The sequence below is a fragment of the Pteropus medius genome, unplaced genomic scaffold, assembly GCF_902729225.1.
Source record: "Pteropus medius unplaced genomic scaffold, Ma_sr-lr_union100, whole genome shotgun sequence".
Lineage (NCBI taxonomy): Eukaryota > Metazoa > Chordata > Mammalia > Chiroptera > Pteropodidae > Pteropus > Pteropus medius.
Window position 1 is genome coordinate 18,401,779 of NW_024349797.1, and position 18,817 is coordinate 18,420,595.

Consider the following 18,817-nt stretch of genomic DNA (forward strand, 5'->3'; position numbering starts at 1 on the left):
CGGTTCCGGCTCTGAGGGGGCGGGGCGGGCGGGGGCGGAGGGGGCGGTGCCGCAGGTCGGCTGCGGACGCCTCGGGAGGGAAGACCGGAAGGACGCCGGGCGCGCGCAGGTGAGCGGCCGCGGGCCGGCCTCGGAGAGGGACTCTGGGGAGGGCGAGCCAGGGCTCTCCCCGCGAGCGGCACCCAGCGCCGCAGGCCCGGCCATGAGGGGCGGCGGCAGAAGGGGCCCGGGCTGAGTCGGGAGTTGGGGCGGGCCCGGCCTGGGCCGTGGCGGTCACCGCAGACCCCTGACCCCCACAAACCCGCGCTGGGAGCGCCGGCGGCTCCTCCGGGAGGGCTGCGCCCGCCCTCGCGCGGCCCCGCGGCCCCGCGGCCCCGGAGTATTGACCGGCGCCCATTGTCAGCAAGTTACTCGTCGCCCGCCTCATTCAGGTATTGTTTCCAAAGCTTCAGCTCCATCTCCGGAGCGCTTTCTTCATCTTGGGTGCGCTGCCCCAGCGACCGGGAAACTTGAGTTTTCGAGGCATTTGCGGGCAGAACCGCTTTCCCTGGTCAATGCTAACGCCCCAGCCACCCTGAGCTCGCGGAAACCGGGGCGAAGAGCTCGTGCCGTTCTGCGAACCTGCGCCATCGCATTTCTGCCTTGGAGGAGGCAACTCCTGCAGGGGCGGAGCTGGCTCCTAACTTGGTCGCCCGCGAAAGGCTTGCGCGGGTGTCCCGTGGCTTGGAAGCCAGATGCCTGGGTTTCAGTCCTCACACTGGGCAAGCCACCTGAGACGGGCCACCTCCCTCTGAGTCTTTGCCTAGCGTGAGCGTTTTGATATCGAACCTCCGAGGATTGTTAATGAAAATTAAATGAGATGAGCGGAGAACCAACCCAAACAATCCTGATTCATACCGTTGGATTAAGGATAGTAAATTAAGACGGCTTGTTTAAGGAGATTTTGTTTATAATTCATGAAAGCTTTAGAAATACTAACAGCCCCAAAATACTGTAAAATAGAGAAGACTAGCTCTTCGTCCAAACCACCTTTTCATTTCAGAAGCAGTGTGCGCGCCAGTCTGTGTAGGTGTTTGGATCGTTGGTGCCTCTCATTCTTTGTAGACTTGCGGGAAGCACTGGCAGTAGTAACCAGTTTCCTGGCTCTTCATTCAAGGGTATTTGTTAACCCATTTCCCCTTCAGGGAAAAAAAAAAAAAACTGCAGCTCGCTTTCAGCGTTAATTTAATTTTATATAAACACGCTCTTTAAGACTGAAGTGAATCTGTGTGGTTTTCAATATGAAAAAAATATATAAAAACTGTTCTTGGAGTTATTTCTAAACAACTTGCCTCTAATCCTGATGTAACAGAAATATACACATAAATCGGATTCATCAACTGAATCTTCGGCTAACTGTTCGAGAACAGTGTTAACATCACTCGTAGGAATGCTATATTTTCCTATATTTTCTAGGATTTGACATTTTCAACGATCAAGAATTACTATATTTTGTAAATGGAAATACCACTACTAAAAGTAAAATGCTATAAATAGATAACTTTTGTTTCCAAAGACACTTGATATATTACAGTGATGGGAAAGTACTAATAAAAGATTTTGTGGCAGACTTTGGGAGTAAGGTTAGGGCTGTCACCTGCGAGTTATCTCAGGGTAACATTGTAGCCACAGGCACCACCCCGTGAGTGTTATCAGGGCAGACGGGGAATAGGTTAAGTGTCTATTAAATGAAAGTCTCTACAGCTGGTTAGGTGAAAAGGCTAAAGAAGAATCCAGAAGAACCTTCAAGGAACTTATGTTCTAGAGTGAAAGGTCTGTTTCTTTGTTTAATAAATGATTGCCTGCATGAGCCAGACTGTTCTAGGTGCTGGGAATTCAGCACCGAACCAATTAAGGCTCTGCCTTCTCAGAGTTCACATTTTATTGAAGGCAAAAGAAACAGTCAAATAAATCATGCCATGTGGTGATAAGTACGTAGGAAAAAAATAAAGCAATAAAAAGGGAATGGAGAGGGAGGAGATTTGTCACTTTTTACATAGAAGGGGAAGGGAAGGCCATTCTGATTTAATAAGGTGACATTTTAGCAGAGATTTGATGAAAGCTAGGGAGCAAGGCATGTGAACGCCTGGAACAGTTGTTTTCCAGGCAGGGGCAACAAGTGCAGGGCGCTATGGCAAGAGCATGCTTGGTGAGTTCCAGGAACATCAGGGGGCAGTGAGGGGAAAGGTAGATAGGATGGGAATAGAGTAAGGGTCGGGTAATACAGGGCATCATAGGCCGTTATAAGGACTTTGGCTTTTATTCTGGGTAAAGGAGTTTGAGGAGAGGAGTGACATGCCACCTGCTGTGTTGAGAATAGACTCGTATAGAGATGGAAGGAAAAGGGGAAGACAAGAATAATGCAATAATCCAGGCAAAAGATGACAGTGGCTTGGATTAGAGTGGTAGCAGTGAAGATGGTAAAAAGCAGTTGGATTCTGGGTAAATTGTGGAGAGAATAAGACATGTTCATGAATAATAATATTTGACATAAAAGGAGTTTAAACAAATTTGAACTGGACTTTTGAGGAATGGGTACAGTTGACTTCTTTCAGGTTCACATGTTAAGTAAGTGATTTCTTTTGGAATGTAGAATTACATTCAGGCTGTCCATAGAATGCCTGAAATTTCAAATATCAGAAAAGGAAAATAAAAATTGGAAGATTTTATAACATTTCCTTCAAAGTTAAGTGTACTGCCTTGTACATTTTATGCTTTCTAGGAGAAATTGAGCGTATGTGTTAAGGTTTAAGACCTGTCATTATACCTTTCGCTCAAATAGCGTACAAACTCATCCTAAATCGCAGTGCTATTTTTGTATTTTGCCAAAGTACACAAAATGTTAGCACCTAGCGTTTATTGAAGAAGGTGAAGATAATTATCAGCCAATCAGTGTCAAATTTTTAAGAATTCTATAAAAAGATTCCTAATGGTTCATCCTTCAAAGAAATCCATGTTAACGTGAAATATCAAGAAAAGCCAATGGGATCTCATTGGCCTTTTAAGATTTGCACTTGATGTAACAAGAATGTGATGTTAGGGCTCCAACGTTGGGCATGCGGTGGTGACTCCTTGGCTCTTGGAGTCATATAAGGCAGCATTCGCAGCCACCCTACATGATGAAGTGCAAAGAATCAAACCGCTTGAGTTTCAGGTTCAGCTCTTTCTTCTTTAAAGATATTTTAAAATATTTTAGTGTATAATAAATAACATAATATTTCTTGAGCTTACTGTGTGCCCAGCATCACACTAAGTATTTTCCACGTATTCACTCATGTAGTTCTCTCAGTGTCCCCTTAAGGTAGATGCTCTTGGCTTCACCTTAGAAGGAATGTGTGACAGAGAGAGATTCAAATATCTTGCTCCAAAATGCAGGGTAACTAGCAGCACCGAGATTCTTTCCCCATCAGTCTTTTCAAGAGCCCTTAACAACCACACCGGACTGATTGCTTCTTGTTTATGTTGAGATGATTTTGCAGACTGTGATGTATGGTGCAATAAAAGTAACCATGATTAAGATACTGCCTTCTAGCCTTCAGCCAACTGTTGTAATTCAACTGAAAAGTCAACCTTTCAAAGTGAAAATTTGATATCTGTATACTGCTCTTGAAATCTTTCTGACTCTGTTGTTTTGTCAGGCTGCTTCCTAAATTATTTATGTATGAAGATGCATGCTGGCAACAGAATATTGCTCAGAACATGGTGGAAAGCCAATTTAGAGTTTAAGTGGAAAGCAAAGAAGTTTTCTAGTTTATATTTCTTTAGCTATTGATTTGTATGTATGTGTGTGTGTTGGTTAGAATGTACTTTAAATATACCAAATTCTCTCTATAACCTAAAGGATTATATAGCAACCAAAACTCATTCCTGGAATTTTTTTTAAGCATCCTGTTTTTGAGAGTCTTTTCTTAGATTCTCAATTACAGTTTCTGGTTTTGAAGGGAAAGTTGTTTACAATGTTGTAGTGTTGCTGCTTATTTACAGTTTAAATAACTTCTCAAATTAACATATTTCTTCACCCTCAGCACCCCCTTACTCAACAAAAGTACAGTACAATTCTGTTGGCTCAATTTGTTATTAGTGTATATGTGTCACTGTCATTGAAAGTAAGGTACAGAGTAACTTTATAAATCAGTATACAAATGGAAAAGTAGGCCATTTGTATTTGAATTACTAAAGTACTTTATATTTGTTATACTACAAATGATTCTAATTTAGAATTTTTTCAAAATATAAGTCTTTGAGTTGTTGAAAATAGATTAAATGTTAGATGTTGCAGAAAATAAAGATTTAAACTAGCTTTAGATTCGCCTGAATTCTAAATGTTGCTAATTATGATTAATCAACATTGCTAATTATGATTAATCAACTTTCTTCACCTTTACTTTCAAAACAGTTGTTCAAAATGCAGATAAATTCAAACCTTTAATTTCCTTTGAAACTGAAGCTATCAATTACTTTAACTGTCTTAGTAGCCTGGCTTTCCTAAAAAGAAAAATGTTTCTGCTTCCTACACCTTCTACTTTCAAATATATCACATTTTTTTTGTCCTATTGTAAACATAAATACATTTTTTGCTGTAGAAAAATTGGAGTATAAAAAATTAAGAAACAGAGAATAAAGGACTTAGAAATCACTATTTTGATAACTAGTTTCACGAATTCTCCAAAAATACTAACACATCCCCCAAACCATACCAACAGATGGAGTAAGAGCTATCAATAATTAACTTTTAACAACAGACAATGTAACTGAAGTGGGAAGAGCTGTAAATACTTAGAAAAAGTCTAACTCGTTTATAACCTCCTACCCTTCTACCAGCTCCCACCTCTGCCTTCATATCCCCAGATGCAATACCTAGAATTTCCAGCTTTTTGAGTTAATTCCTTCAGTTAACACTATTCCTTACCTATTTTTCACTCAAATATGTCTGTCAGAGGCAAAAGAAGTCCTAGGGGTATGGAGACATAGCTTAAAGAAGACGTGGCTTGAGACTTCCATTTGCTTTAAAATTCTAGGCCATTTTGCGTCATACTTCATAATGTTGTTACTATAATAGTGATATGTGTTTTCAAGGAATGTCTGCTATGTTTATCCTGTGGCTTTGTATGCCCTTTGTCACAAGGCTGAGCACTACATCTTGAGAAGCAAAGAGTTAAAATTTTTTCTTTGGTTTATTCACTCAGAAAATATTTAGTGAAGACCTGCTTTATGCCAGACACGGTACTGGTGATATAGACATCACAGGCCCCCATTTGCAATGAAATATGGTAAGTAGAATAGTACCAATACAGAGATTCTACTAAGGAAGGAGGATAGTGATTAACTTTATTTTGAGATCAGATAGGGAATCCTGAAATAGGTGTATATGAGCTGAATTTTGAAAGATTAAAAGTCTGAAAGTAGTGTCAAAGTACAAATTTTTTCAAGTTAAAAAGCACTTGTTCATACAAACATAGTAAGCATGTGTCAGTGAAGGAACCAGATTCAGAGTAATACAGGAGAGACCAAAATCAGTGAAATAACAACCAGTGTAATAAGATGGCAAAGTAAGCTCAAAACTGGGTAATGGAATTTTCACTTCTAGCTAAGATAGAGCAGCAGAGACCAAATTTACTTTTCTACCTGAAATAACAAAAGAAATGGGCAAAAATATATGAAACAATTGTTTTTAAGACTTTGGGCATCAAGCAGTGAAGGACAGTGATCCCTGAGAGGCAAGATACAAATAAGGTGAGCCTTTTGCCTCAGTTCGTTGCCCAGAGAGAATTTCCAGGCATGGCACTTAGAGGAGAAACCCAGGTAAAGCTCATTAGTCTCCTTGAATTGAGAATACGGATCTAGGAGGCAACAGGCATCTAGGACAGAGTACTGGAAAGTAGAGAGCTTCACAGAGAGTGAGAGCTGTGGAGTTATTGAGGGCCCCCCTCTAGTCTGTGCACCTCAATACTGACCAACACATAGGTGTGAGGAAACTACCCAGGCTGGGGAAAGAATTAGCAAAAAGAAATAGAGGAATTTTCAGAGCTCCAACAAGATCAGAGATAGTTCCTGTTCCTATCTCCCAGAATGGAAACCCTCATAATTCATAGGGCATTGGGCAGCGTACTTAGAAAGCTTTTGCCTCCATAGTGGGGGCAGAATTAACCAGAGACTAAATGCAGCTTTGATATTGCCTTTAAAAGCCTAAAAACAAAACTCAAAAAGATCAAGCTGTTTCCAGGTAACTGTACCCCAGGACAATGCTCAATAATATTTGTAGGAGTATATAAATGTCTAACCACTATGCTATACACCTGAAACTAATGTATAATAATATTGAACGTCAACTCTAATAGAAAAATTAAAAAATGTATATTTATAGAAATATAAAAATATCTAGCACCATACAAGGTAAAATCCATACTGTCTGGTATTTAATCAAAAATTGCCAGGCACCTACTTGTAATATTCTATAGACATTTCCCCTAAATATTTCTAAATATGTATTTTGATTTTTACTTCTAAAATCCATTAAGAAATTGTGATAGTTATATTTCCCTTTCATTAGTCGTTAAAAAATTCTCATATTAAAAAACAAAAACAAAAACCAGGCATCCAAAGCAGCAGTATACAACCCTTAACGAAGAGAAAAATCTGTTGAAACTAACCCAGAAAAAAACTCGTTTAGTAGACAAGCACATTAAAACACTTATAACTATTTCTGATATGTTTAAAAAAAAAAAAAAAAGAGGTCAACAACTTAAGTAAAGACATGGGAAATACTGGTTTTTTTTTTTTTTTTTAAAGACCTAAGTAGAAGAAATTGGGTTCTGCAGAAGAAAAGAATAGTGAACTTGAAGACAGCAATAGAAACTATTCAAAGTGAAACACAAAGAGAAAAGAGACTGAAAAATGAACCAAGCAATGAGAAGTAAGACACCTTCACTGGACTAATATGAAATCGGGAGCCCCCAAAGGGAGGTGGGACAGATAAATGTTTGAAAAAATAATGGCCAAATTTTTTTGAAATGTGTTAAAAATGGTAAATCCACAGTTGCAAGTGGCTCAATGAACCCTAAGAAAAGAAACATAGAAAACTACACCAATAGGAACAAAGATAATAATGACATCAGATATCTCATGAGAAACAATGCAAGCAAGATGATAGATGAGAAACATCTTTAAAAGTCTCGAAAGGGGGTGGGGGGGAACCTGTCAACCTAGGATTCTATACCTAGCAAAACTAACTTTGAAAAATGAAGTTGGAAGACTTGTTCAGATATACAAAAGCCGAAAGAATTTTACAGCAGCAGATCTATACTACAAGAAATGTTAATGGAAATCCATCTAGTAGAAGGAAGATGATAACAGATTATAGATGCAGGTGTAGATCAACACAGAAGAATGAGGGGTATCAGAAATAGTAACTATATAGTTAAACAAAATATACTTTTTTCTTATCACCTAAATCTTTTTGAAAAATTATTAACTGCGTAAAGCAAAAATAACGTGTATTATGAAGTTACTAAAATGTAGAAGTAAAATATATGATGAAAATAGCACAAAGGCTAGTATACCCTTGTTAGGGTCTATGTGAAGTGGTATAAAATCACTCGGAGGTAGACTGATTTAGATGTATACTTTAAACTCTAAAGCAACCACAATACACACAATAAAGAGTTATAGTTAATAAGCCACCAAAGGATGTAAAATAGAATCCTAAAAAGTAGTTAGTCCAAACAGTAGGCAGCGAGGAAAAGAGAGTAAAGTACAGATGGAACAAATGGAATACAAGCAGCAAGATAGATAGTAACCAAATTAATCATAGTAATCGTATCAATCACAGTAATTCTGTTAAATGTAAATGGTCTCAACACCCCGATTAAAATGTAGAAACCTCCAGATTGGATAAAAAAAGAACCAAACTATATTCTGCCTATAAAAAACCCACTTGAAGTATGAAGACATTGCTATTCCTATTCTCAAGAGCTTAAAATGGCCTATTATATCAAAATTAAATTCCTCTGTCTGCATATCAGCACTCTGTGAAATTAAGCTACCCCTTTCTATTACTCCCCAACAATTTCTTTATATTAAACTAAGCTGGTCTCCTTACTATCCTATCACACCCTGTACAGACTTGCTTATGCATTATTCCCTATGAATAATTCTTTACAATTTTCAAGTCCTTTCAGCTTTCCTATATCTCCTCATGTGTGTTCATTCAAGACCTATTTTGACTTACCTGTTCCATGAGTCAAGACCCATCATAACCAACAATTATGTCATAGGTTATGGAATGTCAGAGCTCTCGAGAACAGTAAAGAATGTCTCACCCGTTCCTCTCATAAATGAGAAAAACATGAGTCCAATGGCTGCCTAAGTTCGTATAAGTTAAGTGGTAAGTTTGTAGTAGGACCAAGATATATCATTGTTTTCCCTAATCATCTGCCCCTCCCAATTAAGTACACTTCTTAAGTTTTAATTGTGTATGTGTGTAATATTAATATTTGTGTACATCTTTTACATACCTGTCTTATCTCCTAAATTAGGCTATAAGCTACCAGTAGACATCTTCAGTTAGTATTCTAATGCTTAGAAAAATGCTGGAAAAATGATGCACCAGTGGATTATGATATTTAATTAATAAACTTGGAATCTAAATTGATAAGATTGCATAATAAAAGAAGTAATTCATTAGTTTTTACCAGTTGAAACAATGATGGTTAATTCCCCTCTACAGAGTAGCTAAAGTTCAAAATAGATTTTCTAATATGTATTTCCAGATCTCACTACTCTTATATCTAGTAAGCTTAGCAGTTATTAACTTTACATCTATTAACTTTTCAACCATAATATAACTCAGTTCATTATTTCATATTATCCACAAATATTCACAAAAGTCTAGACTTGTGCTCTCTGATACAGTAACCACTAGCTATTTAAATTTAAATGACTGAAAATTAAATAAAATTTGAAATTCCATTCCTCAGTCACTCTAGCCAGACTTCCAAGTGCTTAGAAGCTATGTGTGGCTAGTAGCTACTGTACTGGACAGCATAATTAAGGAACATTTCTGCCATCACAGAAAGTCCTGTTGGTCTGGAATTTCTTACATGATGATCAGTTGTCCTGCCCACAGAAAGGGAATCCAAGAATTTTTACAGAATTCACATAGATGAGTCAGCCATTTTGGCAACCTGACAGCAGCTCTTACGTGTCGGTAGTAATTCTGGTGGTGGTACAAAATGGGCACATATTTCCTCACCCTCAGTGTGCAGGTTTCCACAGTTAGGTATACAAGATAATCCACTGAGAAGTAAGAAAATAAGTTTACATTTCAAATTTGACATCCCGTTTATATTTTTAATATTTTAATTGCAGTAGAATATATATGTAAATATACATATTATGAGGTATCTGCTCAAAATACTTTCATTTATTGGGATGCATGATCAAAAAAAGTAGAAACCACTTCTCTAGTGCCCCATTGACAAGGCCACCCAGTTGGTCTGTGCTTTGCTTCTGTGGCTTCTGTCAAAACCAACTGACTTCATGTTTTTGGGCTGTGTTCAGACTCCTCGAGAGAGGAACTAATTGGATATGCCAGTTACCATCCTGAATCAAGTAGTTGGACAGAATTCTTGATTTAGGACAATTCATAGACACCTTGCAGGCTTCAAGATTGTGCCTTTAATTGAAACACCCATCCTTAGTACATTGTGCTGAGATGATAGTTCTGGAGTTTCAGAGTACAAAGCATGAAACTCGTAATTAAAGAACCTTTCCAAAAAAGGCAGTGAACTTGACAAGTACTCTGGGCCTCCTTTTAAGAGACTCGTGTAAACTGCCTATTTACACTGCCCATTTAATGTGTTAATTAAAAGTAAATTATGACTGTTCCAAAATGGAAGGGCAAAAAATGAAGTTACTTCAATTACCTTCAGAGACTTTTCCTGCTAATAAGATATCGACACTGTGATAGAATAATGGCCTCCCAAAGATGTCCACATCCTAATCCCCAGAAACTGATTATGTTACCTTATATGACAAAAGGAATTTTGCAGGTTTGCTAAGTTAAGGGCCTTGAATGGGGGACCTTGTCTGCGTGCGCCCAATGGGATCACAAGTGTCCTTAGGTCAGAGTGACATGCTTTGAAGGCAGAAAGAGACCATGAGCCAAGGAATCCATGTGGCCTCCAGAAGCTAGAAAGGGCAAGGAAACAAATTCTCCCCTGACGGCCCCAGAAGGAATGCTGCCCTGCTGACACCTTCATTTTATATTTCTCATCTCCAGAGTTGTAAGAAAATAAATTTGTGTTGTTTTAAGTCACTAAGTTTGTTATAGTTTGTTACGGCAGCAATATGAAACTTGATACAGGCACATATTGATATTCAAATTCTGCAGAGCTTTTATAAGCATTTTCTATATGACAGGTACAAAAATATCACCATTTTTCCAATCTCGTATATAAAGCTCTTCAAGAGCTAAGTAAATCACTGCTTTTCACTTTTGGTAGTCTTCTAAATCAGGATACTTTCTGATAGTGGCCAGTAAACTGATGGGAATTTATTGCCGACAATAACTGGAAAGGGCAAAGCTTGGGCAGCCATCAGGCCTCTGGCTCCATTCTCAGTGACTCTCTTGGCTCTGTTCTTTTCCTGTTGTCAGCAGCATCCTTGAGCTATTTTTTCCCATCTCAGGATGTTTCCATGCCAGGAACAACTGGAGCTCTGTACTCTATTCTGAGTTAAAGTGACTAGAAGAATTTTGTATATTGATTAGTTTAGAACAGTCTGTCACTGGGGTTGAAGTCAATCTCGCCCAAATTGCATGGTTACTTTACTTAGTAGGAGAAGGGGGCATTATGGTTCCCCTTGGAAAATCTGGGTGCTATTAGGAAAGGGAAAGGCTATAAATAAGAGCCTGTGACAACCAACAGAAGAGAAGTTATGATAATACTTTAGTAAACTTAAAATGTTCTTGTGTAATGCTTCAATAATAAAATCTATCATTTATATCATTGGCAGAAGTTCTGAATGTCTGCTGTTTTCTGTGTCATTCAAAGATATTTTAGAAAAAATCGTCTAGAAGTTCACAGTCTTAGGAAGTGTATCTCTCTTTCTTGCCACTTGGTGCTAATTACTACATAACAGTTTGATGACCTTCTTTACTGACCTGTGAGGATTTCCCTATCCTTGTGGGGATCCTTCATCTTTCTCCGTCATTAAGGTCCTAATTGCAATGAATTAGACTCTTGCTTTAAAAACTTTATATACTGTCACACTGTCTCATACAAACATCTTTTTCATGTAATGATTATTATTTCTGACATCCCTAATTGAGGTATTCGATTACTTAAGCCAAATAAAGATGTTTGATATCTGTGAAGCTAAGAGATTTATAGTGAACAAATTTCAAAGTCTTCAAACTGACTCTGTAAAAAAAATGGGCCCATTTTTTATTCATAAAACCAAGTATATTATATTTAGAGTAAGGTAGGAATTTTTAGAAAATCAAGTATCTTTACATTTATATATAGTAAGTCAATATTAGATTTCAGTTATCTTACAGACTGCTTTAGCAATGATTGGTAAATCAATTAACTTGTATTGTTAGGAGTGACATTCCGTAAAGTACTGTGGGAAGCTAGATAAAGGATCTTTAAAATAAATATACCATTAGAATGGGACTAGAGGAATATATTTGTACATTTGCTCTATAACTTTTTAAAATAGTTTTATATAGTTTATCATAAATTATCTTTAGCAAATAGTTTTGGTATTTATAATGTGCAAATAACATACAGCTGTGGGAACTCTATCTCTCTAAGATTTTTGCTGATAATTTAGATTCTAAATTTTAATGACTATACAGTAGAATCACCCAGAAGCTCTGAAAAAATACCCAGAAAAATCTCCTAGAGATTTTGATTCAGTTTCTCTGAGGTAGGGTTAGTGGCTGAGAACATGATTCTTTGCCTCTCAAACTGGCAAATATTAAAAAGTATTGGAAAGAATGTGGTGGAAAACGGTACAGTCCCTCATATTCTACTGATCGAATTTAAATCAGTACTATCGAAAGTTAAAATGAGCACGTACTTTGACTCAGCAATTCCAGTTTTAAATCTCTATCTTAGAAAAATAATTATACATTTAAAAAGAACAGTGTACTAAGATTTTTACTGAGGCATTGTTTGAAATAGCTAAAAACTGATATTCTCAATTCTTACCAACATAGGAATTAACCTTTTGGGGAGAAGTGAACAGAGATCCTTCTTTTGAAAATCTATAAGTGTCTATAATTTTGTTGTGAAAAACTACTAGAAATAATTTAAACAATATTTTTCTAAAAGTTGTTAACTACTTAATGTTTTTAACTGAGCAGCAGTTGTAAGATGTCGCCGCTTTTAATGCAGCCGTAACATACGGAACTTGTTTCTGTAGGCAAGTTTGATGTCTTCTTTTTTGCAGGATGGAAACAGACTGTAACCCCATGGAGCTAAGCAGCATGTCAGGTTTTGAAGAAAATGCAGAGCTTAATGGTTTCGAAGGAACTGATATGAAAGACATGAGGCTGGAAGCTGAAGCAGTTGTAAACGATGTTCTCTTTGCTGTTAACAACATGTTTGTCTCAAAAACCCTGCGCTGTGCGGATGACGTGGCCTACATCAACGTGGAAACCAGAGAAGGAAACAGATACTGCCTGGAGCTCACTGAGGCGGGGCTTAGGGTAAGGCCCTTTTCTTTTCAGAGGAAAAAAAATGTATTTCTATCTTTTCCGCTTTATGAAAGAGGGGTCAGGGAGTGGGAAAGTGTTAAATGAGAACTCAACACTCAGTAGCTTCCAAGATTTTTTTAAGAACTTCTTTTTCTAGGAATTTTTTAAATTCTAAAGTCTTTCAGTGAACATGGGGAGATGGATTTTTTTTTTTTAAAGGAAAAACATTTGATTTGCAGAGTGTTACTTTGTTTTAATCATCACCCCCAAAATTAATTTATTTCTTACCTATAGCTAAATATGTCCACCAAAATTATGCATTCTCTGCTTTGGATGAGTTTTGCAATCATTGTATTGAGAGGATCTTTTTCTACCTCTTACAAATGTTTCTTCTATTAAAACAACACACTTTACTCCACTGTTCTCCAGCCGTTGGACCAGAATTAAGTCACAGCAGACAGTCACACATCCAGATTTCTAAGAGTGTCCCCCAGGCTCTTTATTACAAGTGTCTCTTTATTAGGCGTGAGCTTTTCTAGGCACAGTGACCTCCTTACATTCCTTAAGCCAGATTACTGGGTTTAGAATAGTAGAAAGCACCGCCCAGACCAGCTTTTCATTAAAAAACAAACAAACAAACAAAACCCACTTAACGATTATAAAAATCTTGACCTGCTGAGCAAGGAATAGAAATTCTAAGATTTTTTTCTTAACTTTACCAATTAACTAATATTTGGTCTTGGTCAAAGATCTCTGACTTTTCCCCAAAGTTGCAAAGTTCTTAACTTTACCAATTAACTAATGTTCGGTCTTGGTCAAAGATCTCTGACTTTTCCCCAAAGTTGCACAGTATCATAAGGTAGAGAGGCCAAGGCCTAAGTAAGAGGTAAGAATGTCACATAATATTATATTCAGTGACTACGTGAACATCTCTATTTCGCTACATTCAGTTTCCTTAAGATGTTTATGAATCACATGTTCTGTATATTCCTTGTCAGAGGGTCACTTACATTGAAGCACATTGAAAGGCCAGCATCTTCACCACTCCCGGTTCCCTCACGACTGCCATGTAGATGGCTGCTTTTACTTTGAGAGTAATACCTGAATTGGCTAATTTTTGTATATGCCTTCCTAAACCTCTGAATTTGTACTTAAAGCTTGTAGTCTTTAGAAGTGGATCTTAAATAGAAATAGGCAAAGCAAAAGCAGAGGAAAAATGACCCCAGGTAAATTAATTTATCTTATCTCGATTAATTCTAAGATGGCTTTGGTGAGGTAGGAAGGGTTTTGATCAGAATCAGAAGTCTTACATGTGAACTTGAGTGATATTGGGTGAGTCAGTCAGCCTCTCCAAGTCTCTGATTCTTTATCTATAACCTGGAGTTTTTTAAAAAAACAAAACAAAAGTATTGGGGGGTGATTATATGAATAAAGTATGCAAAAAGATCTAGATCAGTTATAAAACCTGGCATAATAGGTACTTAAATGTTTGCTTTTTCAGTCCTGTTCACTTAACACAACTGTCCTGTGTCAGGAATTGGAACTAAACAATGAATAAGACCTGATCCCTGTGCCTCACGGAGATGAGAGAGGGGCAGATGGAACTGTAATGTGGTGGTCCTCTGCCGTACCACAGTTTTGCTTTCTGCAGTTTTGGTTACCTGTGGTCAGCCACGATCTGAAAATATTAAATGGAAAATTCCAGAAAGATATAATTTATACGTTTCAACTTACATGCCTTTCTGAGTAGCGTAATGACATCTCGTGCCGCCGCCTTCCACGCTGCCCGGACAAGAATCACCCTTTTGTATCTACGCTGTATACACCACCCACCCATTAGTCACTTAGCAGCCATCTCAGTTACCAGAGAGAGAGACCACATCACATAACTTTTATTACAGTAGATTGTGATAATTCTTTTATTTTATTATTAGTTATTGTTAATCTCTTGGTAATTTATAAATTTAACTTTCTCAGGTTTCTCATAGGTTTCTCTGTATAGGAGAAAACCATAATATAGAGAGAGTTTGGTACTATCCACAGTTTCAAGCATCCACTGGGGGTCCTGGAACGTGTCCCCCGCGGATAAGGGGTGACCGTTGGACACTGTAGAAAGTGCGGCCGTGAAGTATGGTTCTGAAGATGTGTGGCTCATCTTCCTTAGATGTCTGCCTCTGCTTTTCATTAAAACAACAATGCCACTTCTAACATAAATATGCATCTTCTACAGCTTGAATAGATGTCATAAAAATTGAGGGTTTATATAGGGTATTCACAAGCTGTAGTCAAGTCAACAAAAACTAAATTAATTTTGCCCGATACTGTACTAGTGAACCATGATATATCTCATAATCTTGGCAGAGAGAAAAGCTTTAGTTGTGTTTAAAGGATAAAAAGCCACACAGAATAACAGTTTGTTTTATCTCAGTGAGTTGAGTATTCGTTTCCCGAATAGATAAGTAATGTATCAGTAACGTGGAAGTAGCCTTTCAGATAACTAATTATAAAGCAGGATTAAAGCTATAAACAATTTCTAGAATTTTTTATGAAAAGTCTAAACCAAATAAATAGTGATAAAAATGCGAACTAATAATATATTATCTATTATAGCATCTTTATATAGTAGACCTTCAATATATGTGGAATTCAGTTGAAACATGTTTTAGACTATGAAAATGAAACACAATTTTTGTGTAAGTTTTTAAATTCTTTGCCTATTTTCCATTCCTTTTAGGACCAGGAGTAGGTTAAGTCATTTAAATTTCGAGAAAAGTTGTAGAGAAAGCATTTTGCAGATGTTCCTAGGTGTTATAAATTGTTTCAGTATTAAAGGTTGTATTTAAAATATGCATATTGTAACTGTTTGATTGAAAACTGTACATTTAAGAATGACCCATGTAAGCAATTGGTTATTGCTTTCTGTACCAAGATGAAATCTAATTATTGAATTCACTGTTGAATTTCTCTTGTAGGTGGTAGGTTACACTTTTGATCAGGTGGATGATCACTTACAGACTCCATACCATGAAACAGTCTACTCCCTGCTGGATACGCTCAGCCCCGCCTACCGGGATGCCTTCGGAAACGCACTCCTTCAAAGACTGGAAGCTTTGAAAAGGGATGGATAGTCACAACTAAGCTTTTTCCTTAGAGGGGGCGGCTGCTGGTACAAAATGTTGACATAAAGCTTGCAATTCTTGCATATGGTCGTAGTAGAGACTGCATCTTTGGTTTTGTGTCTTTATCATTTCTTGCTTCAAATTTAGGATTTTGACTCAGAACTTATTGACTAATGAGTCATCTTTCTTAGTTTCTGATTCATTAAGGGAATCCTAAGGCCATTGCTGTGACACCATCATTAGGACATTCAAACTTCTTCATATAGTATCTCTGCATTTCAAAACCAAATCAGTATTTCATTCTGTTATTACAGGGCTTCGATGCTGCCAGCACTCTATGACATAGGAAATTCTGGATTTGCACAGTAATATAGGAATTAAAATCACCTAACTGCAAACTTTGATTCAGCTTGGTAAATCAGGGGTTTACTACTAGCGTGGACTGACTTTGTAGTAATTATTTTGGTACTAGCCTTACCGGAAACAAATTATCAACTAGTTTCCCCTGCACAAATTTTGAAATTCACTGCTTCACTTAATCTATTTATATTATTAATATGGACTGATAAAAGATGAATTAATTATATATTACTTAGCTAGTATTGAATGAAAAACAGGGACTGAAATAGTTCTGTATTCCTTGTTTGCAACAGCCAGCCAACTAAAAGGACAAACCGTTAGCAAATGAATGTAATAATTACTTGTTTCCAAGGTATTTAAGCACATAAGCAAATATAGGAACAGGCTCCATTCTTTTTCTTAACAAAAAGCATCTTCAATGTGTGGGATTTTAATGAAAGAAGATTCTGATTTCCTAAAAAACAATATTTTGGCCTGTGTTGATTCTTATGAATGTTTGTTTACATGATGTACAGTATATATTCAGAAAGTATTTTTGCTTCAACGTTTACTCTCTATAACATAGTGCTTTGCTATTCCCATGGCTCCCCTCCTTCCCAACAGATGTACAGTGTTCCATCTCAATGCTAAATCTACAATGTAGTATGAGTGCATTGTATGGGTTTGAAACCAAAGGATGAATGCGCATTCAAAGACTTAATATTTGAAAAAGGGAGAATCTGTATTTTATATTTTATTACAGGTACTACTATTTATAAACTTAACTATTCCATGCTGCTACATGTTTTCAAGTACATGTTGAATAATGAGGATTGGGGACATTGTTTTTTAATGATAGTCTAAAGCAGCAGCTATAGAAATGTTGAACTAAAATTCTGCATCTGGACACACCTTCATAAATTTGTCATCCACAGGCTTTTTTTAATCATTATTAAATAATAGGTACTTCAGGCTCTAAAGATCATGTAGACCAGAGCAAATTAAGGTTCTCTTTAGGTCACTCTCATTGTCAAACTTCATTGGAATGCTTTCATTATGTTTGATAAATACATATTCATTCTCAGCTTCATTTTCAGATGCTTAACTGGGCAATGAAGTCGAACTTCAGGTTGAACTTTCTCATGCTTAATCTCAGGCTTACTGTAAAGGATATTTGTAAAGTTTGAATAAAATTCTGTTTACTCATTTCGAGTTAAGTATGGAGAAAAGTGATTGTATATTTAAAAATTGAAATTGTTCATTTTGTGATAAATGACTGATTCCAGGAGCTTTCGTTTCCATTTTTGAATTCAGTATTGTTACAATTTAATGTGAAGTGAGTTGCTCTTTTTATTACTGTGAAAGAAGAACAGAGAAAGATTTAATAATCTACACAGCTATTAAAACTTCTGCTAGGTATTAAAACCTCCATGTTACCTAGATGGTTAAAGAATTGGACCAGATAAATTAAGTCTTGATTATACTTTCAAAGGAAAATTTTTTAAAAAATAAACTCAATAAATCTTACAACTCAATAAGAAAAAAATGAGAATAGGCAAATAATATGATGAAACAACTCTGAAAAAAAATATAAACATCCAGTAACCACATGAAAGATACTCAACCTGACCAGTAATTCAAGAAAGGTAAATGGGGTTAGCTATGTTGGGCCATTTCACCTAATAATTCAATAATTTCTCTTCTTTAAACAAAATGATACCAGTAAAGATTTAATGAGAGAGCACTCTTCCATTCTATTGGAGGATATATTGGTGAAACTTTCTGGAAAACTTTGTAATAGAGCCTTTACAAAGCTTACAACTTCTGTACTGGTAATGTTTTAGCAATCTAGCATAGGAGGATGTTTCGGCAAAAGATACACTGTAAGGATGTTCATTTTCTCTAATGAAAAATGGGAATGTCTCTAAAAAGTGATTGTTATTCCACATTTTGTTCATGGGAAAATGTGAAGCCATGAAAATTTGTGAAAAAATGGTAATTGGGAAAAAGTATACTCCATGAAAACGATATAGAACCAATCTATTTTGAGAAATAATCTATGTAACAGAAAAATGAAATAAAATCTACACGTTCATAGTAGTCCACTAAGTGGTAAGATAGGTAATTTTCATTTTCTTTATACTTTTCACATTTTCTACATTTGCTCATATATATTAATTGAAGGGGAAATGCAGTAGATATGGGCTTTAAGCCACCTGAAGAATCTTTCTCTCAAAAGCACCAGTGCTCAGCTGTGTCCTCTCCCAGGATTCTTGGGGGCAGTATGATCATGAAAAGGTGCACACCTCATTTCCTATGATGACCCTCTTCCCACCCTTCCTCCAAGTCCAGAATCAATCATTAAACTTCCCACACAGCAGATCAGCAGCTTATGGTGTACTGATCATAAGTTCCTTCCATCGCACACTACACTGTTCTCTCTCCAGTGTTCAAAAACAACGTGCTGTTTGATTGTCAAGGGAGAACGGGAAAACACTGAGACTGTGTTACGTTGACTCAAGAACACTTTATTTTGTGAATGATAGACTTGGACAGTTTGAGGGACTCAGCAGCCTGCCTGTGAGCAGCAGAGGTAGGCAGAACCCAGGTGTTCTGA

At 37.0% G+C, this 18,817-nt stretch overlaps 1 protein-coding gene across 4 annotated transcripts; it reads left to right on the forward strand.

The window, feature by feature from the left end:
- The first annotated feature begins 39 nt into the window (after positions 1-39).
- On the forward strand, positions 40-18,305 carry GSKIP (GSK3B interacting protein). 4 transcript variants are annotated; one of them, XM_039884164.1, is made up of 4 exons: positions 73-109; positions 5,226-5,309; positions 12,496-12,754; positions 15,715-18,305. In XM_039884164.1, exons 3-4 carry the CDS (start codon positions 12,497-12,499, stop codon positions 15,868-15,870), a joined length of 414 nt encoding a protein of 137 aa, XP_039740098.1. In that variant the 5' UTR covers positions 73-109; positions 5,226-5,309; position 12,496; the 3' UTR covers positions 15,871-18,305. The 4 variants fall into 4 exon arrangements, with proteins under 4 accessions (XP_039740097.1, XP_039740098.1, XP_039740096.1 ...); XM_039884163.1 differs by lacking the exon at positions 5,226-5,309 and having other exon boundaries at positions 40-109; XM_039884162.1 differs by lacking the exons at positions 73-109; positions 5,226-5,309 and adding an exon at positions 125-431.
- The last annotated feature ends 512 nt before the right edge of the window (positions 18,306-18,817 follow it).

Bases quoted from the DNA above. Each gene is read 5' to 3' on its own strand.
- GSKIP (XM_039884163.1), top strand. From the start codon at position 12,497: ATGGAAACAGACTGTAACCCCATGGAGCTAAGCAGCATGTCAGGTTTT. The intron at 12,755-15,714 runs GTAAGGCCCTTT...TTTCTCTTGTAG, and splicing joins TCACTGAGGCGGGGCTTAGG to GTGGTAGGTTACACTTTTGA.